We start from the raw sequence: 21,373 nt of genomic DNA, 5'->3' as shown, positions 1-21,373 counted from the left end.
GATCTAATAGCTCATATAAAAGACGTCTCACGTGTCCTCAAAATGAGGACCTTATAAAAGATCTATACTAGTATATTGTTATGTGCAAATATGTATCATTAAATCAAAGAGTCCTCGTATATTAAAAAGGTTTGATGTGGCATGAAAACTCCTCCGCTTAGGAGAAATTTTTAGTTGTGACAAGAATACAAGTGGTACACCATGTGTTTTAATAAGAGTGATGGGAAATTTTATTTTTTAAGTTATTAACTTTTTAGCATACATATCCCACAATTTGTATAATGACACGTGATGTACCATCCCGTATATCGGCCACATTAAAAAATCTCTCCTGTGATTTGTCCAATGGCAAGCATGTGGGGCCCACATTTGAGCGCCACATGGATTCCCGAAATAAAAACCAACAGCCAATAGGAAACTCGGAACTGAAACTGAACTATTAACTGAAAACATTAGGGCGCCACAGGAACTAGTTTGAAGTCCGCGACTTCCCTTCCGACCTATCTCCAATCCCCAATCTCCAATCCGTCCGCCGGAATTCAATTTCTTCGAATTCACACTCCAAGTCCAATCCCCACTCTCTTCACCCCGCATCCCCTCGAAATTCTATTTATGCCCCACAATTAGAGCAGGTGTTCCAATTCCCAATTCGCTCGCATTGACGTCAATCGATCGCCTTCTCCATCACTCTTGGTGCCCTAATTTCAACTTCTATGAGGTTTTGGGACCACACTGTGCTTGAAATTAGGTAAAATTCGGCGAATTGATCTGTTTTGGAGGGTACCAGTGGGTGCAAGTTCAAGTTCTCGATGAAACTGATCGAATTTTCGACGTGGGTTCGCTAAATTGATCGACTTTCGACGTGGGTGTGCTAGGTTTTTAGCGAAAGTCTTGGTTTTAAGGAGCGGTGATGGACTACGAGCTCTCTGATAGCAGTGGTAAGCTAAGTTGAATTTGCTTATCTGTTTTTCAATTTTGGTTTTTAAGTACCTTTGTTCTTCCATTGTGTAATCTATTGGTTCTCAGAGTAATTTTGACTCAAATTCTTGAATTTATGTTAGGTGTGGTAGAATTTGGGTTTAATTACTGCTCTGGATGTACTTTTTTACTGTTGAATTCATCATTTTAGTGGGTTTGTCTTGAAATTTAACCTCTTTGGTCGACCATGGTAGAATTAGAAGAAAATTTAATTGTAATGTAGTGTACCCGGCTTGTGCTCCGAGGTAATAGGATTTTGTATTCGGCTTTGCTCTTTCTTTTACTTCTTATAAGTTGGTTTGGAAGCACCATGTAAGACCTTTAAGTTCTCCCACAACATGTACTTAGATGCCATTATTTGGAGATTGACTCCGATTCGGGTATTCCATTCTTCCCGTCTGTAAGTTGGTCTTGCTTATTGTTTTGAACCTTGTATATTTGCATTCTGAACACTGGGTGGACACCCAAAAGATAGTTACTCTTTTTTGTTGCTTGGAATTGTTTTTTCATCCTCTAGGGATTAAAGTCACTCATAATTCTCTGTGGAATTTGGTTAATGGTAGTTAGGTCCTACTATCCTGATTCTAGCCAAGGTCACTGTGTTGGAGAAAGAAGCTAATTGTTTGGGAAAAGAAACCTACTGGCATTAAGAGTTTTCATATTGGCCACATTTCGTGTGGTTGTTGTTGTTTTGGTTTTAGCGATTCAGTAAAGTTGATAATTAATGCTATGTTATGGCTTATATTAGTTTAACCAAGGATGCTTTAGTTTAGTGTAGAAAAAATGAAGGATGCATTTTAAGCATATTATAATGTTTTTGTTTTAAATACCTGCAAGGCTGTTATTTAACGTTGATACTGCTCTTAGATGCTATAGCAACATTCTTAGTGCACCGTGCATGCTTCTAGAACCCATCTTCTGTATTATCAGAACATGTTGGTAAGATTTTCATTTTTAGTTCTTTTTATGCTAGTGTCAGGATACATTTTGAGGAAGGAACACATTCTTATGTGGCTTGCCTGGCCTCTGGAATATAAGATCCTTATTTCTATATACATATAGTTGATGCCTACCTTGTGAGGCACAGATACAAGAAATAGCATGCCATTATATGTGGCATGCATATAGACATGTATATAATTGAAAAAGTTGGCTATTGGCAGGGACAAGGGCCGTAGAAATAAAAAGGATTTTATGCTTTGCTATTGCAAAGTTCTTAAAATACCTAAGGGGCTTGTTACTGAAGCTAGAAATAATAGTGTGCTATGCTCTGAAACATTTGCAGGAACGGACGATGACTTTCCGCCGTCTCATCAAAACAGGTTTCAAAGAGGAGGCCGAACTTCTGGGAATGGAAGATCTGCTGCCGTCAGTTCTGCTCCATTACCTAGGATGCATGGTGACATGGAAACCCAGATTCACCGCATTGAGCAAGAAGCGTACTGTTCACTTCTAAGGGCATTTAGTGCTCAATCTGATGCCATCACCTGGGTAGCTGTTTGATTAATTATTTGTTGTTTCTTCTTTCGCTTGTCCTTTGGATCAAAGTATTATTTGTGTTAACTTAGGCTTGAAAGTCAGTTCTAATGTACTTTACAGGATAAGGAAACTTTAATGACAAATCTTAGAAAGGAGCTGAGAGTATCTGATGAGGAGCACAGAGAACTTTTGTCGAGGGTCCATGCCGATGACATGATCCAGAGAATAAGGTCTGATAATATTATCCCATGTTGGTTTGAGCACCAAATATGTATTACATTTGGATAGCTCTGCATTTTTTACGAGACATGTTATATTATATACTATTAGGCAATGGAGAAAAAGTGGGCTTCAACCTGGTACACTTAATGCTGCTCAGCCTGTTCATGACCCCCTACCTAGTCCAACTGTTTCAGCATCACGTAAGAAACAGAAAACATCACAGTCCTTATCCCTCGGTGCTCCAACTCCTGCACTGCCTCCATCCATGCAACCATCCTCTTCAGCCTTGAGGCGAGGTCCTCCTCCAGGACCTCGGAACAAGAAACCAAAATCTGTAAGTTGAAATAATTCTGGGTTGAGAAAATGGTCCTATGCTGTTTATATGTTCTTAGATTTGTTTTTACCTATTCTTTTTCAATGGAGTTTGTTGCCTGCTTTTGAAGTCCACACAATACCCTTCCGCAAATATTCCTTTAAGGCCCCAGGCCGCTAATCGAGGTCCTGCTGGTGCCTTTGTGGGGAGTGAGCCTGCTGAGGGAGAAACTAGTGATCCGTTAGTAGGAAGAAAGGTTTGGACAAGGTGGCCTGAAGACAACCACTTCTATGAGGCTGTTATAACTAATGTCAACCGTGCTGAGGTATGCTCTTGTTGTGAATTCTTCTGAACCTGATTAAGCATTAGTAATTAGCAGTTTGACCACACGATTCCAATATAAATCTTTGTGAAGTCTAACAATTGTCAAATGTTGGCAGGGTTTACATGCTCTGGTTTATGATATTGGTACAGTGGATGAGACATGGGAATGGGTCAATCTAAAAGAGGTATACTGCAACTGATTCTCGTTTCTTTCGTAGGCCTTTTATCCTTTTGTAGGATATAGTCTGTCTCATAAATAATTAAATTTCAAATCTCAAAATCAAAGTTCTTTTTTTTTTTGGTTACGTTTTTGCACATTATGACAAATGAGTTTGTGCGGGTTTATAGCTCTGGTGGTGAAGAGAATTTACCTCTATACCTGAGGTCCCAGCTTGATTCCCCTGCCGTATCCCATCTATTGTTGACTGAAAACCGAAAAAACAAATGATTTCCACTCAGGAAAATCTGAAGTTGCTTTGCTTTTCTGTGCTGATTTTTGCAATTGATTTTAATGGAATAGGTTTTTGAGTTACAAAAAAAACATTGAAGTACGTCCAGCACTACTGGTGGCATTAAGATGATTGAAACTTAATGCCAAGTTTTTCAATTCATTAACCATTTTATTTATAATAAAGCTGTGAATGCAGATTGATTTAGCTACCTCATAATCAGTATGTAAATCTTCATATCAAAAGCTTGTGTTTTTTGATACCGAGCAGTGTTCTGATACATTTCACCATTGGTGCGTTTGATAACCACATAGTTTTTAGTTTTTTATTTCTCACTTTTTGTGCTTAAGATATGGGGAAGAAGGATGAACAAGGGTGTTGGGAGACCGAATACATGCTTAACATTGTACTGATAGTGTAATGGATTGTGGACCTTGTGGCCCATTGAATTGTGTTTGTGATTTGCCTTGTGAGCTCATTTCCCGATTGCTTTTAGCTAATCGTTATTGAACCTTCTAATGGCATAGATATCTCCTGAAGATATTCGGTGGGAAGCTGATGATCCTGGGATTTCTCGTAAAGGTGGTCGACCTGGACCTGGACCTGGCCGAGGGAATAAAAAGTCCACGGCACGTGGTGGTGCAGTTTCAGGTGCAGGAAGAGGTAGAGGGACTGCAAAGGGTTCCAAGAAGGATTTGCCCCCGCAGCTAAATGGCATTGGCAGGAAGGCAATGAGCGATATTGAAATACTTCATACAGACTCGTTGATTAAAGAGGTATGTGTACAACTATTAAGTTTTTTCTTACCCGCTTTTCCTCCAATTAGCTGGTGGTAACTTGTTTTTCCCTCTTTGCTTGAAACTATAGGTGGAAAGGGTTTTCAGAGCCAGCCATCCTGACCCCATGGAGATTGAGAAAGCCAAGAAAGTTCTCAAAGTATGAATTCAAGCATCTTTTTGCTTTATTTGCTGATGCTCTTTTATTGCTGGGATTGTAATGGTTTATTTAAAATGCAGGAGCATGAACAGGCACTGGTCGATGCAATTACAAGACTCGAAGATGCATCTGACGTTGAAAGCGGTAATAACTAATTGCATTAACCCATGTTCTATAATACATAATAAAGCTCCACTGCCTTGTGTTGTATCTTTAGTCCTGATTAGGCAGATTTGACTGGTACTTACTGAGTACAACTCCAGTTAAATTTTATCTCTAATTTTTTTAATCAAGGTTAAAAATAATAACAAATCTTGTATTTTACATTAGTGAGGTTGAATCACGAAATTATGTTGTCTTGCTACCGTGTTACATATATATTTTTCAGCAAATTATTGCAGTGAATGTATCTCTGAAGCAGCATGGCTGTGCAACGTCTAGTTAATTTTTGCTTATGACCAATGTGCCATTTTTCTTCCTTCTTTGGCTTCAAAACAGATGAACATACATTCTCTCAAAGACAATCACTAGACCAAGAACGAGGATGGAGAAAGCGGCAGTATGATGAAATGGCTGAAGGTCGGGCAGTTGACGGCTCAAATGGCAATAAAATGACAAGAGAGGGCAGAATTGCATCAGATGACCAACGTTTTGAGGACAACGACATATGACATTTGAGAAATGTAACATCCAGTTACATTCCTTCTTGTACTATTTGTGCCATATTCTGAATCGATGACAAGTCAAGCGGATGCTTTAGCCTAAGTTCTAGGTTTCGTTTCAGTTTTAGTTTAACCGTAAGTTGAGATAACGCTTGCTGTAACTTATGTTTTCGGGGTTGTACTGGTTGACACTTGACCGTGTAAAGATTGATTTAATGGTGCTCTCTCTCTCTCTCACTCTCTCTCTCTCTCTCAAATTTACTGAGACAGCAGCTTAAATTATACACTGAAGGCACATAGGAAACCAACTAAGCTCCTGCAAACTACACACGGTAACAAGTTAGCGTATACACACAACGGCGTGGAAAGATCCGATCAGTTCTGAAAGGAACAACTCCATTACGGATGGTTGATCATCTACAATGAAGCAATAAATTCAAGGATAAGATTCACCATCTGTGCATCATAAGCAGGGCCTTCCATTTGGAAGTGGCTTGCTCCTTCAATCAGGTGCGTTTCAACACGACCGGCTGCAGAACTTAGCTTGTTCTGTAACTGCTTCACGCTCGTGAACCCATCCTGAGTCCCCATTACGAAGAGTTTGGGTTTTGAGGATTGTAGTACGGCTTTGTGGTGTCTCCCGAAAAGGATTGAGGCAAGCATGCCGAAAGGATACCCCAGACTAACATAGCCCACGACTTGTTCTATCTGAGCTACTGCGGAGCCTGCAATTGGAGCACCTACACCAAACACCAGACAAAATTTTTTGATTATACATACAAGGAAATTATGTTACCCCCGACTTGTATGATCGTTGAACTAACAAAACTGACAGGACTACGAATAACATCTTATATTTACCGACCAAGCCTACAATGATGCTACGCAGTTCATACCAGAAAGATCCTAGATCATGCTTCATAGTTTATCGCAAGATTATTTGCAGAAAAACCATCAATTTCTCACTAAAACTGTTTGACCTCAGGACTTTACTTATGTCCTCCTATTTATGTTCATATTGGAATTACTGGAGACCATAAACAAGTCGCCAATTACCAAAAATCGCAATTTGGAATCAGAACCAACAGAGAGTTATGTAAGTGAAGGAGCAGCAGTGCGAGGCTGTAGTAATAGACCTATCCAAAACGTTCATCAATTTACAGAGCAATTCGAAATTATAACGCTACTGGATTTTATCGAATCACAGCTCAAGTACTTTTGTAATTAAGCAAATTGGGTAATGAGTCAATCTCAAAGTCACTAGACCACAATCAGTAGAAACTTAGGCTCTTATGATCATTTATCATTTCTTACAACACATACAATTGCCGGTTGACCTAGAGAAATCTATCATAGTTGCACATAACATTCTTCACCACAGTTCCATTTGCTTTGAATGTGATCAAAATCCCAACTTTTGAATGATCGAAATACAGTTTGATCAGCAACACGAAACTCAGAAATACTCCAAAGAACATTACCAAATGAAATCCCAACTTCATGTTCATCACACCATATGAGAAATCTAACATTACAAAACGAAATCCTAGCCTCAAACAATCAATTCTCCTTGAAATCCAAAGCGTACTTTAATTTTTCGCCGGTGCTTCCAAAATTAATTAGTTGGTATCTAAATAAATTCTGATCACTTCTGCAAACTAATATTCAAATTACAGATCCACAAACCAATTCACCAAACCAATAAAAGAGGCAATCTTTTAACCACCAAAAACTAAAACACAATCCACAGATCCACAAAATCATCAACCTAAACCAATTAAACAAGGAATCCATCCACTACTTACATGTAAATAACCCATTTAATTTATAACCAACACGCTTAATCCAATAAAAATTGCAGAAACATATTCTAAAAGTGCAGAAAAACTTAAAAAATATTTATACCTGCAGAAGAACCCACCAACATAATCCTGTCAGCAGATAGATTCTCACAAACCCATTTGCACACAGAAATCACATCCTTAATTTCTGCAAACCCAGTGAGAGAAGCCCTCCCTGTTGACCTCCCAACCCCTCTCATGTCAAAGGTCAAAGCTTTATAACCACTGTCTGCCAACCCAGCTGCTATTCCTCTCAACAGGCCTTGGCAGCCGCCAAGGACGGAGTATGGGTGCACCAGAACCACCACAGGGCTGCCCTCCTTGATGTCTTCTTCTTCTCTGGGTTTGAAGAGCCGAGTGCTGAGCTTGACTCCATCGCTGGTCTCAACTGTGCAGGACTCCACCGTACAGTTTGACATCCAGGATGGGGAGAGAGAGAGAGAGAGAGAGAGAGAGAGAGGAGGAGGAGGAGGTGACTGCTATCAAGTTGGTTGGGCAATGTAGAATGGAAGTTGTTGGGCTAGCTAGTGAGAAAACTGGTAGAGCCCCTACACTAGACATGGGATTGGGATAGGGATGCATGCTTTGTGTTCCTTTTGGGCTTAAACTAACCGAAAACTACTTAATGATTATGTGTGTTAGAGCATATTACTGTTTTTGGGTGGATCCATTTCTTTATTTGTCAGTACGTAATTTCCTCCTCAAATATAAAAGAATATTTTTGCTCATCACGACGTGATGATGATGCTTATCACTCTACCACCGTTGGATGAATTTAAACTTCAAAACTTGTGTAGTAGATAAACACAAATCTCAAAATTCAAATTCATTCGATGATAATAACTAGGGTGGTGAACATTATCACCATTGGAGGGTGATAGAGCAAAAATGCACCCAAATCTAAAGAGTTATTTCTCGTTACAATTGTAGTTTAACATGTGTACATTTTTTTCTTTTGTAGTTTTAAGGAGTTACTTTTATATACTTGCTAGATGATGATTTTATAGTAAAGGAAGGATGATTTTCTTACATGTAAGGAGCAAAGTAGTGTCTTTAGTTGTCACTGTCAAGACATTTTCTAACTATGGAGATTCCCTATAAAGGACATCACGTGATTAACGTTCTTTCTTATAGGAAAAACATTTCTAGAATATCTCATCTTATGACCAATTTTATGTAACTTTAATCTCATTTATTGACATAGTTGATTATTTAAGGGATATAATTGCTCTTTAAGCTTTGGATTCTAGATTTTAGAACCCTAGCCTAGAATCTTAGGGCTCGTTTGATTTCTAGATTGACTTAGCTTAGATAATTCACTAGATTTATTGAATTTTAAATGAAAATAAGGATATCAAATTGCATATTTTGTCAAAGTGAAGATGGAAGATAAAGAAATCATGAAGAGAACTTGTCCCTCTCAATCCTACTATTTTTGTGGGGATTAGGAGGGAGAAGTATTCTTCTTTCTCATCTTCTACCTTTACTTAGACAAAATGTGCAAGTTGACATTCAAATTTTCATCCATTATTCATTGAATTTAATGAGTTGTCCAAGCGAAGCCAAACATAAACATCAAAGGAGGCCTTAAAGTTTAAGATTTAAATGGTGATTCTTACCTTAAGACGATCAACCGTGTTAATAAATAAGATCAAAGCTGAAAAAAAAAGAGCAAACATGAAGTTTTCTCAACATATCACTGCCCAAAGAATAACTAGTGGTAATTATTTTGCTTCTTAATTTGGTCACTTGGATTGGCATGATGACAGTGTAGAAAGTTTAAATGCGTTTAGACTGAAAAACATGGTCAATAAGACTGGTTTTATGTTCATGACTGGGTTTTTTTCTTATGAAGTTACATCAAACGGATCGTCTAAAGTATATGGTTTCTAATTCATGTTTTTAGTATGGAAATTAGATTGTTTATGTGCAGTAGCAATATGATTTACGGGAAGGAGGATTCGAAGTTGGAAGTAAGGGATGAGGCGGGCACGCTATCCTACTAATTTTGGTTTGTCAAATTAAAATTGGTGTATCACCGTAGGACCAAAAATAAATTTGGCCTAATGAATAACAGTAATGAATTAATAGCCTATGCCTAATTGAGGTTTGCAGATTTTGAGCTGTATGGAAAGTATTAGTCTTCATTGTAGGTTTCATGAATTGCATCCTCTCCACTACTGTGGTAATGAGTCACTTGCAAAGATTAGTCAATTGTTGTCACCTGAGTTTGTTTGTTATTCTGCTTAGCCTTATTTTGTAGCGAATGTTGTACTATACTTGCAATAGTTTATACTTCAACAAACTTTGATGGCAACATTTTTTTTTTTTTTTGTAATTTACCCAATTTTTATTTCAATCATTTACTTGTGAGACAAGCTAGACCTAGTAGTTTGGTTGAGAAAGTGCATTTAACTTAGGCAAAAACACCTGTTTTTTTTTTTTTTTTTGGTTGTATAATGTGTATGTGGAGTAGAATATAATAATATCCTCAGGTGAGCGCGACCCTTTGGGTGTTTGATTGCGGGTCTATGAAAATGAACCCCAAAGCTTGATTCGACCCCAATCTTTGGTTGGTTAACCACAACATATTTATTTCTAAATGAATCATCATAATCTATGTCCTTTAGTTCTTTTCACTTTCAGATAAAACGTGCTGGTTACGTTATTTTTAGAATATTCACAAAAATGTAAATTTGTGTATGTTTGTCACATTCAACATGAAAGTTGTCTTTAAGTACATTTCCGCTAAAGTTTTTATTCTATCGACACATTATTTGATGAATATAATTGAAGAGTCCGACTTTCCTCTGACCCCATTTAACTTTTGTCGGGTAATAGGAGCTTTGATTGGGACAACCCAGATGGCATAAAATGTGCAAAAGAAACCACACCAGTTTAGAACATGACAACCCCGTCGGAAGTGGCCCAAATTATTCGGGAAAATGCAATTTTTTATTTTTGTGAAATATTTTTGTCATGTTAAGGAAAGTTTTATAAAGCATTTGAAAGTGGTTTTATAGTTTATTGAGCCACAAATATATATTTAATAGAGTACTTATGCCGAAAATTGAAAAATAAATGGACAAATATGGCATTGGGGCCCAAAACATTGCCGGAACGGGACTTCATCCACAAGAATATCAACAAAATTCTTACATGAACTCTCAAAACCTCATGCATGGTATGGTGCAGGTGAAAAATTAAGATTTTATGAAGATTTTTTTTTATTTTCAGGAAATATTTCATGTGGTCATTAAGAGATGCTTTGTAAGGTATTTAAAGAGGTTTTACCATTTATTGAGCCACAAATATATATTTAATAGAATATTTTATCTGAAAATTGAAAAATAAATGGAAACAAATAGTAGTGGGATCCAAAACATTAACGAAACTATACTCTATACTCAAGAATATCAACGAAAAGTTCTACATGAATTTTCAAAACATCACAGTACATGAAGGTGAAAACATATAGAGCTTATGACGATTTTTGAACAGCTTTTTAAAACCGCTTAAAAACCATGATGGTTAGACCATTTTTTTGAGAAAAGTGCAATTTTTTATTCTTGCTAAATATTTTCCGTCATGTTTAAGGAAAAATTTATAAAAAATTTGAAAGTGGCTTTGCCATATATTGAGTCACAAATGTATATTTAATAGAATATTTTATCTAAAAACTAAAAAAAATAAACGAACAAAAATATTACTGAAGCCCAAAACATAGTGAAACAGGACTTCAGCTACAAGAATATCAACAAAAGGTCTTACATGAACTTTCAAAACGTCATGGCAGTGAAGGTGAGAACATATAATATTAATGACCATTTTTTAACACTTTTGCAAAGCCACCTAAAAACCGTGATAGTTAGCTCACATTTTTTTTTTTTTTGAGAAAATGCAAATTTTTATTTTTGCGAACATTATCCATTATGATTAACAATAATCTTTTAAGGCAATTGAAAGATATTTTACTATTTGTTGAGCCCCAAATGTATTTTTAATGGAATAATTAAGCCAAAAACTGAAAATAAATGGACAAAATTTTTTGGGATTGGAATAAGCTAATCCGGGTTGCGGATGTAAGTATTGCAAGGAAAATATGTGGTATTCGTTTCTCATTTCGCCCTCAGGCATTGAATTTTCAATGGTCTTCTCATCTGGACTTCTAGTTTGAATACTCATTAGCGACAAACGAATGGACTTCATTTCTTTGTACATATGCATATGTGATATCGATATGGCTGGCAACTAACCTTCGTTATTTGTAACGTACCAAGTCTCAGAATGGTAGGTGGTCAGTTACAAACATACAAGAGTAGGGAGATATACAAATAACATGTATGCGAGGAGGGAAAACTAAGCAAGAAAATGGGAACTGAAATTATTCCCACTCATATGTTTCTTGTGTGTTTTCCAGGACAGGGACACATAAACCCTATGCTCAGATTAGGCAAACGCCTAGCTGCAAAGGGGTTTTTGGTCAGCTTCTCCACCACTGAAAACTTTGGCAAAGAGATGAGAGCAGCCAACAGTGGCATCAGTGATGAACCCACACCCGTCGGCGATGGTTTTATCAGGTTTGAGTTTTTTGACGACGGTCTTACAGAACAGGACCCTAAACGCACGGACTTCGACTACTATGTGCCACTGCTTGAACTTGTGGGCAAGGATTTGGTAACCCAGATAATCAAACGGCATGCCAATGAAGGTCGTCCAGTTTCATGCCTTGTGAACAACCCATTCATTCCATGGGTTTGTGACATTGGCACTGAGCTTGGAATCCCTTGTGCCACGCTTTGGGTTCAGTCGTGTGCTGTGTTCTCGGCTTATTACCATTATCACAGCAAGACAGTGCCATTTCCGACAGAAACCGAGCCAAACTTGGATGTTCAGCTGCCAAGTATGCCACTTTTGAAGCACGATGAGATACCCAGCTTCTTGCACCCTTCCGACCGATTTCAGGTGAGTGTACACTATACACGGAAATGATCTCTTATACTTATGTTCATGCAGATTGTCAGTCTATACCACAAATTTAGGCAAGAATCAACGTGATCAATGGTTCAAATTCCACGGTCTAGCATCATAAGTACCTTGTGCATGGATAAACAGTCAAGGAAGCGATCATTTCCCACTTTATATACTACCAAAACAGTTTCTAAAGTTTTAGAACAGAACTACCATGTTTCTCATTGTATTTAGTCTAGCTAATTTGAAACTTACGTTATTCTTTCTACTATGTTAGGAAAAGGTACCCTGTATGAATTTCCACATAGACCTAAGGGGAAAAAACAGTTGTTACCTTATACTTAGCAAATAATTTTCAGGTTTTTGGGAGGGCGATTTTAGGCCAGTTCAAGAAGTTATCAAAATCAATGTATGTGTTGATAGACACGTTCCAAGAGCTCGAGCCAGAGGTCATCGAGCACATGTCCCAGTTCTGCATAGTGAAGCCCGTTGGCCCCTTATTCAAGAACCCAAAACCTCCCAAAACAACCATAAGTGGAGACCTAATGAAAGCTGATGATTGTCTTGAGTGGCTCGATTCCAAGCCTCCAACATCTGTTGTATACATCTCTTTTGGTAGTCTTGTGTACTTAAAGCAAGAACAAGTTGATGAGATTGCTCATGGATTATTGAGCTCTGGAGTCTCATTTTTATGGGTTATGAAGCCACCCAGCAAAGCGTTTGGATTCAAAGAACATGTTTTACCTGATAAGTTCTTAGAAAAAGTTGGAGATAAAGGAAAAGTGGTGAAATGGAGTCCACAAGAACAGGTTTTAGCTCACCCATCTGTCGCATGTTTTGTAACTCACTGTGGCTGGAACTCTTCAGTTGAAGCACTCACTTCAGGCGTGCCAGTTGTGACATTTCCTCAGTGGGGTGACCAAGTCACCAATGCAAAGTTCTTAGTGGATGTGTTTGGTGTAGGGCTTAGATTGAGCCGTGGGGTGGCTGAGAATAGATTGAGCATGAGAGACGAGGTGGGGAAGTGTTTGTTGGAGGCAACAGTTGGACAGAGGGCAATAGAATTGAAGCAAAACGCATTGAAATGGAAGCTGGCAGCGGAGGCGGCGGTGGCTGAGGGCTGCTCCTCCGACCAGAATCTTCAAGATTTTCTGGATGAGATTAGTAAGACCTGTGCTGCTTAAGAGTAATTTTCATTTTCCAAACTGCTTGTGTGAATTTTGTGTCTCTCTTAGTACTATAGTTCGGTATTGTTATAGCTTTTTCGATAAATTAATTGTGTATGCTATGCTTTGAGAATAATTCATTGAAAACTAGATTTAGTAGTTTAGTGTTTGATAATTTGAAATATTAACAGCATTGTGAATCAGGAAAAATAGTGTCATGGCATTTGGTATATTTAGGAGCCAAGTTAATTTCTTATCGTCAACTAGCCATAGAATCAGCTAATCATCAATCCATTAGTCAACTAACTTCAATCTAGTAATAATTACCTTAAAAAAAAAAAAACCTCTGGTAATCAAACGAGAAAACTAACATAGTCAAGCCAAATTTTTTTCTTCCCGAAAGTTCACTTATAGGACAAACACTAGAAATTAGTACCCGCGCGTTACTGCGGGATTACAAATCGTATGAAAAATTATGCTTCAAATATACAAAAGATCGTGTCATATAAGATTAATATCATTTAAAAAAAAATTGGACTATTAACATTAGAAAGGAGTGGTATACCAACCTTTTACAATCTGCACCATAGGCCATTGTTGTGACCAGGAGCATCGTAATCCACCCGGTATCCCATATTTTCGTATAGCCATGCTTTTATTTTTCCATTTACTGATGTTGAAAAGAAAAACTGAAAAACAAAGGCATAAGCTGAATTTCAAAACAGAGTAAATAATTCATAGGTGGCAAATGAAGAGAGACAAATCAAGGGATTAAAAAAATGATAAGGCGAAGTCCTTACATGGATATTTTCCTTGTTATGAGGGCACACAGAATGCACGGGAGCATCATGACCTTCGAAAGTACCTATAAAACACAAATCAATGTATAAGTTTATCGTGTTTTCTACGACCTATTGTATCACCACTTCTTCAAAACCAACCTTAATGGCCTTATCATCACCGCAAGGTATGGCACAAAGTTGCATAGCCGGGTTGCATAACGCCAAATCATTAACACTGCCAGCATGAGCATCGATCTAGAAATTGATAGAAGTATTAGAAAAGAGAACAGCAAAATGAAATATACTGAAAAGGTAGAAGATGCAGAACCTACCTCCAAATGCTGGTGAATCTCATTCCCACCAAAATAAGAATATAATTGGATATGCAACTCCTGTTTGAAAGAACAATTGCCCTTAAAATTTTGTAGAAAAAGCTACCGTGGATCGTATTCAAGCTTACCAAATCGAGAACTTACCAAATAGAGTACCATCGGGCTCCATAATATACGCTTTACTGAGACACATGGATCCTTGATCAGAGTTGCCTGGTCATTAGATTCAAATCGGTTAAGATGATTCCAGTGACATTAAATGTAAATGTCGTCTGTATAATGACTCGGTTGATAAGGGAAGATAGCTTCAGCATCATTGAACTCGCTCCGATATCCCATACCTGAAAACTTCTCGACATCAATTTCTCCCTAGAACTAACTTCCCACAAACTTATGTCCCCTGCGTTAGTTCCTATTGGTACAAAAAAACCCTTCTCAACTTGCTGCTTAAAACAAATACATATAATCTAAGAAGTAGTATTTCTTCTCTTTTGATTGAAAAGTAATCGTCTTGTATTCCAACAACATCATTAAAGGAAACCTCAGAGAAACCAACCCAGAAGTAGTGTATGCTGAACAGGATGGAAGTCCATGCTTGTGCTTGCGGCTCAAAGTTTTCAGACGCTCAACCACTGATTCGACCACATCACTGATCTCTTGTTGCAACTCTAATGTTCCAAACATTCGAAAAAATTACAAACACATTTTATTCTAACACCAATCAAGGAGTTGTCAACTCAAACCGGGAAAAAACGAAAAGAGAAAAAAACTTACCCAAAAAATAACAGGACCGCCGGAACTGTTGGTAAATCTGCGACTGACCAAGCGAGGATCAAAACCGCAAAATATCCTCTTAGCCAGGAAAACCCTAGCACAGGATCAGTTACAATTCCATCCAAAATTAACCAAAACACAGCAGTTAGAAAATATACCTCCTTTGCAGAAAATTAACTTCCCGGTGATGCAAAAACAACCGGTGCTCAAACGGAAAACAAAATCAGAAATAGATCCAACCAAAATCTGTGCAAATCAGACATAAACAAACGCAAAAACCACAAAATAATGTGGACTTAACGGATAGAAAAACAGCAACCCATATCGGAAAATACCCAGTTATCACAAATGTAACATATGGAACTCAAAAACTTTAAGAACAAATGACCAAACCCCTCCACTACAGCCGGCAAAGTTTTGGACAATGTAGGAATCGAAGCAAAACCCAAATCCAAGGAAAAGCAAATGGCTTTTCGAATTTGATTTATTTATTTATTTATTTTTTGGAGTTTGGCAGTTGTGATTTGTAGTTTTTAAGAGAAAGAACTGGAAAAATTTCTACTGGGTTGGTTTTTTCAGCAGGAAAGTGAGAGAGAGGAATCGAGATAGTCCCCCACATAAAAATCCAAGACTTTGTACAGAAAGGTTGCAGCTTTACCTTTCTTCAAGAACTACAAGTGAAATTGCAGCAGTTGCATTTGTTGGGTGGTGGGAGTCATTTCTCAGTGCAAGAGTTGCTGAAAATTTACCAAAATTTTAGTAAGATGAAGAACAAAAATACTAATCACATAACTCAAATTTAAAGCATAGTTTTGTAGCTCCTAAATTTTTCTAAAGAATGCAAACACTCTTGCATGTCTCAGGTGGCTATAACTCATGAATCCAAATCTCATTGAACGAGGCCTAAATTTTCTGAACTAAAATTTTTAGGTTTTAATCAATGATTGGAGATGGTCTAATGAATAACAATAACGAATTAATAGCCTATGCCTAACTGAGATAGTGTTGATTATGAATAATAATAAAGAATTAATAGCAACTACCCCAACCCCTCATGAATTGGATCCTCTCCACGATTGCTGTGGTAGAGGGCCACTTGAAAGGGCTAGTCAATTGTTGTCACCTGAGTTTGTTTGTTATTCTTCTTAGCCTTATCTTGTAGTGAATGTTGTGCTATACTTGCAATAGTTTATACTTCAACAAACTTTGATGGCAACATTTTTTTTGTAATTTACCCAATTTTTATTCAATCATTTACTTGTGAGAGAAGCTAGGCCTAGTAGATTGGTTGAGACAGTGCATTTAACTTAGGCAAAAACACCTGTTTTTTGTTTTTGTTTTTGTTTTTTTTTTTTTGGTTGTATAATGTGTATGTGAGTAGAATATAATAATATTCTTAGGTGAGCACAACCTTTTGGGTGTTTGATTGCGGGTCTATGAAAATGAAACCCAGAGTTTGATTCGACTCCAATCTTTGGTTGGTTAACCACAACATATTTATTTCTAAATGAATCATCATAATATATGTCCTTGAGTTCTTTTTCACTTTCAAATAGAATGTGCTGATTACGTTATTTTTAAAATAATCATAAAAATGTAAATCTGTGTACGTTTGTTACATTCAATATGAAAGTTGTTTTAAGTATATTTCTACTAAAATTTTTCTTCTATTGACACGTTATTTGATGAATATAATTGATAGAGTCCGACTTTCTTCCAACTCTATTTAACTTTTGTCGGGTAATAGGAGCTGGGATTGGGACAACCCAGATGACACAAAATGAGCAAAAGAAACCACACCAGTTTAGAACATGACAACCCCATCGAAAGTGGCCCAAAATTTTTGAGAAAAAATGTAATTTTTTATTTTTGCGAAATATTTCTATCATGTTAAGAAAAACTTTGAAAATGATTTTACTGTTTATTAAGCCACAAATATATATTTAATAGAATATTTATGCTGAAAACTGAAAAATAAATGGACAAATATGGTATTAGGGCCCAAAACATTGTCGGAACGGAACTCCATCCACAAGAATATCAACAAAATTCTTACATGAACTTTCAAAACCTCATGGTATGGTGCAGGTGAAAAAATATAGATTTTATGAAGATTTTTGTAATTTTGCAAAACAACCTAATTAAAAATCGTGATGGTTAGCTCACATTTTTCAGAAAAATGTAATTTTTTTTTATTTTTGTGTAATATTTCATGTGGTCATTAAGAGATGCTTTGTAAGGCATTTAAAGAGGTTTTACCATTTATTGAACCACAAATGTATATTTAGTAGAATATTTTATTTGAAAATTGAAAAATAAATGGAAACAAATAGTAGTGGTTCCCAAAACATTAATGAAACTATACTCTATACTTAAGAATATCAACAAAAAGTTCTACATGAATTTTCAAAACACCACAGTGCATGAAGGTGAAAACATATAGAGCTTATGACGATTTTTGAACAATTTTTTAAAACCGCTTAAAAACCATGATGGTTAGACTATTTTTTTGAGAAAAATTCTGTAACATCCCACATCGCCCAGGGGAGTTTAAATGTATATTCTCATCCCTACCTAGCACGAGGCCTTTTGGGAGCTCACTGGCTTCAGGTTCCGTAGGAACTCCGAAGTTAAGCGAGAAGGGGGTTAGAGCAATCCCATGATGGGTGACCCACTGGGAAGTTGCTCGTGAGTTCCCAAAAACAAAACCGTGAGGGAATGGTAAGCCCAAAGCGGACAATATCGTGCTACGGTAGTAGAGCGGGCCCGGAAAGTGATCCGTCCTGGGTCAGGATGTGACAAATTCAATTTTTTATTCTTGCTAAATATTTTCCATCATGTTTAAGGAAAACTTTATAAAAAATTTGAAAGCGGATTTGCCATTTATTGAGTCACAAATATATATTTAGTAGAATATTTTATCTGAAAACTGAAAAAATAAATGGACAAAAATAGTAATGAGGTCCAAAACATTGCGAAACGGAACTCCAACTACAAGAATATCAACACAAGGTCTTACATGAACTTTCAAGATGTCATGGTGCAGTGAAGGTGAAAAAAATATAGTATTTATGACCATTTTTTAACACTTTGTAACCTACCAAGTCTCAGAATGGTAGGTGGTCAGTTACAAACTTACAAGAGTAGGGAGATATACAAATAACATGTATGCGAGGAGGAGAAACTAGGCAAGAAAATGGGAACTGAAATTATTCCCACTCATATGGTTCTTGTGTGTTTTCCAGGACAGAGATACATAAACCCTATGCTCAGATTAGGCAAACGCCTAGCTGCAAAGGGGTTTTTGGTCAGCTTCTCCACCACTGAAAACTTTGGCAAAGAGATGAGAGCAGCCAACAGTGGCATCAGTGATGAACCCACACCTGTCGGCGATGGTTTTATCAGGTTCGAGTTTTTTGACGATGGTCTTACAGAACAGGACCCTAAACGCAGGGACTTGGACTACTATATGCCACAGCTTGAACTTGTGGGCAAGGATTTGGTAACCCAGATGATCAAACGGAATGCCAATGAAGGTCGTCCAGTTTCATGCCTTGTGAACAACCCATTCATTCCATGGGTTTGTTAATAATCATAATAGTCGGTTATGCAGTTGTGAGTTTGTTAAGTAGGATTGGGTTTGTTAGAAAGGATGAGTATATGAAAAGGGTAGTATTGTACTTTTGTTGTAGTTAGTTTCTCTACATAAACAATCCTTGTAAGGCAGTGCGGTTTCCGACCGAAACCGAGCCAAATTTGGATGTTCAGCTGCCCGGTATGCCACTTTTGAAGCACGATGAGATACCCAGCTTCTTGCACCCTTCCTACCGATTCCAGGTGAGTGTACACTATACACGGAAATGATCTCTTATACTTGTGTTCATGCAGATTGTCGGTCTATACCACAAATTCAGGTGCGAATCAACGTGATCCATGGTTCAAATTTCGCAATCTAGCATCGTAAGTACGGAAGTACCTTTTGGATGGACAAACAGTCCAGGAAGCAATCATTTCCCACTTTATACTACCAAAACAATTTCTAAAACCTTAAAACATAACTACCATGTTTCATTCGTTCATTATATTTAGTCTAAAGCTAATTAGAAACTTATGTTATCCTTTCTACTATGTTGGGAAAAGGTACCTTGTCTGAATTTCCACATAGTCCTAACTCCTAAGGGGAAAAAAAGTTGATACCTTATAATTAGCAAAATAATTTTCAGGTTTTGGGGAGGGCGATTTTAGGCCAGTTCAAGAAGTTATCAAAATCAATGTATGTGTTGATAAACACGTTCCAAGAGCTCGAGCCTGAGGTCATCGAGCACATGTCCCAGTTCTGCATGGTGAAGCCCGTTGGCCCCTTATTCAAGAACCCAAAACCTCCCCAAACAACCATAAGTGGAGACCTAATGAAAGCTGATGATTGTCTTGAGTGGCTCGATTCCAAGCCTCCAACATCTGTTGTATACATCTCTTTTCGTAGTGTTGTGTACTTAAAGCAAGAGCAAGTTGATGAGATTGCTCACGGATTATGGGGTCTAATTTTTATGGGTTATGAAGCCACCCATCAAAGAGTATGGATTCGAAGAACACGTTTTACCTGATAAGTTCTTGGGAAAAGTTGGGCATAAAGGAAAATTGGTTAAATGGAGTCCACAAGAGCAGGTTTTAGCTCACCCATCTATCGCATGTTTTGTAACTCACTGTGGCTGGAACTCTTCAGTTGAAGCACTCACTTCAGGCGTGCCAGTTGTGACATTTCCTCAGTGGGGTGACCAAGTCACCAATGCAAAGTTCTTAGTGGATGTGTTTGGTGTAGGGCTTAGATTGAGCCGTGAGGCGGCTGAGAATAGATTGAGCATGAGAGACGAGGTAGGGAAGTGTTTGTTGTAGGCAACAGTTGGACAGAAGGCAATAGAATTGAAGCAAAACGCATTGAAATGGAAGCTGGCAGCGGAAGTGGCGGTGGCTGAGGGCGGCTCCTCAGACCAGAATCTTCAAGATTTTCTGGATGAGATTAGTTAGACATGTGCTGCTTAGAGTAATTTTCATTTTCCAAACTGCTTGTGTGAATTTCATGTCTCTGTCTTAGTACTATAGTTCGGTATTGTTGTAACTTTTTATATAAATTAATTGTTTATGATATGCTTTGAGAATAATTAATGAGTGACTTTGAATGCGGTTCTTATTTATCAACATTCTTTGATTGAAACCTTGTTAGTTTTTAGTTTTTTATTGAAGTCCTGAAATTAATACAATATTGCATTTCTATGTAGGTTGTTATAATTTTAAATTAAAATTTGATTTATTTAGTTACTTATATTAATGAGATTTTCAATAAAATCCAATTCCATGGTTTCATTTCTCTTTCGCACCTGGGTTCACCACAGGATTTTTGGGAGCTTATGGCTCTTTCATGTTTAAGATCCGCAGATTTACGCAGTTCCAATTCCTAGACAACGTACAAAATCTCTACTTCAGTACTTCTTTAGGGCGAAGAAACAGAACATCCTGTGGTATAGCTCCTTCCTATCCATGGGAGATTTTTCAGAGTTTTTGTATATTTTCCAATAATCGTATTGTGATTTATTATCGTGACATGCATCGGAGAAAGTTGAGCTTCTATCATAAATTGACAATATTGGTAATAGTTTAATAACTCATAAGCACATGCAAAACCCATTATTTTCTCGATGTGGGATTCATACTCTCAGCCTCTTCCACATGTGGTGAATTATTAAGTTGAACACATGAATAACACAAATCAGGTGACACGGAGTACATGTGGCTGTTGGGCTTCACACGAGAGACAATTTGTTCAAATGCTATGAAAAAAGTTGAGGTTTCACTATAAAACTAACTGGTAATATAAGTAGTCTAATTACTTATAAACACATGTAAGATCCCTTATTTTCTCGATGTGGAATTCATACTCTCAACATGCGTTCCAAAAGTGTAGAAGACCTCGATCAAGATTCAAGACTTTAATAAACCTTTGAACTCAACCTCGATCAAGATTCTAAGACTTTAATAAACCTTTGAATTCAATCTGCAGTGAGAAATATCAACATAGAAAAGAATCAATATGTGTGACTCTACAGTCCTGAAGATAATGCCTCAACATTCTTGCTGGGAAACTTTCTT

The 21,373-nt window shown here is 37.3% G+C and overlaps 4 protein-coding genes and 1 pseudogene across 18 annotated transcripts; 3 read left to right on the top strand and 2 right to left on the bottom strand.

Moving 5' to 3' along the window:
• Positions 1 to 424: 424 nt before the first annotated feature.
• LOC137742058 (protein EMSY-LIKE 3) lies at positions 425 to 5,587 on the top strand. Its single transcript, XM_068481801.2, has 10 exons — positions 425 to 938; positions 2,264 to 2,469; positions 2,578 to 2,687; positions 2,788 to 3,013; positions 3,123 to 3,317; positions 3,433 to 3,501; positions 4,293 to 4,541; positions 4,633 to 4,701; positions 4,782 to 4,845; positions 5,200 to 5,587. The coding sequence occupies exons 1-10, from the start codon at positions 911 to 913 to the stop codon at positions 5,370 to 5,372; spliced, it is 1,389 nt and encodes a 462-aa protein (XP_068337902.1). The 5' UTR covers positions 425 to 910; the 3' UTR covers positions 5,373 to 5,587.
• Positions 5,588 to 5,660: 73 nt separating this feature from the next.
• Positions 5,661 to 7,782, bottom strand: LOC137742059 (uncharacterized). Of its 2 annotated transcripts, none has more exons than XM_088679403.1 (2): positions 7,269 to 7,782; positions 5,661 to 6,088 (listed from the first exon to the last, which is right to left on the bottom strand). In XM_088679403.1, exons 1-2 carry the CDS (start codon positions 7,621 to 7,623, stop codon positions 5,781 to 5,783), a joined length of 663 nt encoding a protein of 220 aa, XP_088535529.1. In that variant the 5' UTR covers positions 7,624 to 7,782; the 3' UTR covers positions 5,661 to 5,780. The 2 variants fall into 2 exon arrangements, with proteins under 2 accessions (XP_088535529.1, XP_068337903.1); XM_068481802.2 differs by having other exon boundaries at positions 5,661 to 6,103; positions 7,269 to 7,778.
• Positions 7,783 to 11,388: 3,606 nt separating this feature from the next.
• LOC137743367 (protein TPR3) lies at positions 11,389 to 16,291 on the bottom strand. 13 transcript variants are annotated; one of them, XR_015953279.1, is made up of 10 exons: positions 15,388 to 16,254; positions 15,230 to 15,307; positions 15,012 to 15,123; positions 14,797 to 14,867; positions 14,600 to 14,668; positions 14,456 to 14,515; positions 14,283 to 14,378; positions 14,142 to 14,206; positions 13,911 to 14,030; positions 11,389 to 12,180 (listed from the first exon to the last, which is right to left on the bottom strand). XR_015953279.1 is itself a non-coding variant. In XM_088679542.1 (10 exons), exons 4-10 carry the CDS (start codon positions 15,046 to 15,048, stop codon positions 14,009 to 14,011), a joined length of 456 nt encoding a protein of 151 aa, XP_088535668.1. In that variant the 5' UTR covers positions 15,049 to 15,123; positions 15,230 to 15,323; positions 15,888 to 15,966; positions 16,273 to 16,291; the 3' UTR covers positions 13,692 to 14,008. The 13 variants fall into 13 exon arrangements, 8 of the variants coding, with proteins under 8 accessions (XP_088535668.1, XP_088535671.1, XP_088535672.1 ...); XR_015953278.1 differs by having other exon boundaries at positions 11,389 to 12,300; positions 15,230 to 15,323; positions 15,888 to 16,254; XR_015953277.1 differs by having other exon boundaries at positions 15,230 to 15,323; positions 15,888 to 16,254.
• On the top strand, positions 11,576 to 13,500 carry LOC137743366 (putative UDP-glucose glucosyltransferase). Its single transcript, XM_068483249.2, has 2 exons — positions 11,576 to 12,169; positions 12,535 to 13,500. The coding sequence occupies exons 1-2, from the start codon at positions 11,576 to 11,578 to the stop codon at positions 13,357 to 13,359; spliced, it is 1,419 nt and encodes a 472-aa protein (XP_068339350.1). The 3' UTR covers positions 13,360 to 13,500.
• Positions 16,292 to 18,305: 2,014 nt separating the features above from the next.
• LOC137743368 (putative UDP-glucose glucosyltransferase) lies at positions 18,306 to 20,388 on the top strand (annotated as a pseudogene). Its single transcript, XR_015953274.1, has 3 exons — positions 18,306 to 18,829; positions 18,862 to 19,066; positions 19,453 to 20,388. The product of XR_015953274.1 is annotated as a putative UDP-glucose glucosyltransferase (transcript).
• Positions 20,389 to 21,373: the final 985 nt, after the last annotated feature.

This window comes from Pyrus communis, chromosome 11 (genome assembly GCF_041283825.1).
Source record: "Pyrus communis isolate YQ-2024b chromosome 11, ASM4128382v1, whole genome shotgun sequence".
NCBI lineage: Eukaryota > Viridiplantae > Streptophyta > Magnoliopsida > Rosales > Rosaceae > Pyrus > Pyrus communis.
Note: the sequence above shows the minus strand (reverse complement) of the source record. Positions and strands in the feature narration are given on the sequence as shown.

Bases quoted from the DNA above. Each gene is read 5' to 3' on its own strand.
- LOC137742058 (XM_068481801.2), top strand. From the start codon at position 911: ATGGACTACGAGCTCTCTGATAGCAGTG. The intron at 3,318-3,432 runs GTATGCTCTTGT...AAATGTTGGCAG, and splicing joins CTAATGTCAACCGTGCTGAG to GGTTTACATGCTCTGGTTTA. The intron at 3,502-4,292 runs GTATACTGCAAC...CTAATGGCATAG, and splicing joins AATGGGTCAATCTAAAAGAG to ATATCTCCTGAAGATATTCG.
- LOC137742059 (XM_068481802.2), bottom strand. From the start codon at position 7,623: ATGTCAAACTGTACGGTGGAGTCCTGCACAGTTGAGACCAGCGATGGA. The intron at 6,104-7,268 runs GTATAAATATTT...TGTTTGGTGTAG, and splicing joins GTTGGTGGGTTCTTCTGCAG to GTGCTCCAATTGCAGGCTCC.
- LOC137743366 (XM_068483249.2), top strand. From the start codon at position 11,576: ATGGGAACTGAAATTATTCCCACTCATATGTTTCTTGTGTGTTTTCCA. The intron at 12,170-12,534 runs GTGAGTGTACAC...AATAATTTTCAG, and splicing joins ACCCTTCCGACCGATTTCAG to GTTTTTGGGAGGGCGATTTT.
- LOC137743367 (XM_088679542.1), bottom strand. From the start codon at position 15,048: ATGGACTTCCATCCTGTTCAGCATACACTACTTCTGG. The intron at 14,671-14,762 runs AGCTATCTTCCC...AATCTAATGACC, and splicing joins AGCGAGTTCAATGATGCTGA to AGGCAACTCTGATCAAGGAT. The intron at 14,516-14,599 runs GTAAGTTCTCGA...TCTTTCAAACAG, and splicing joins GCCCGATGGTACTCTATTTG to GAGTTGCATATCCAATTATA.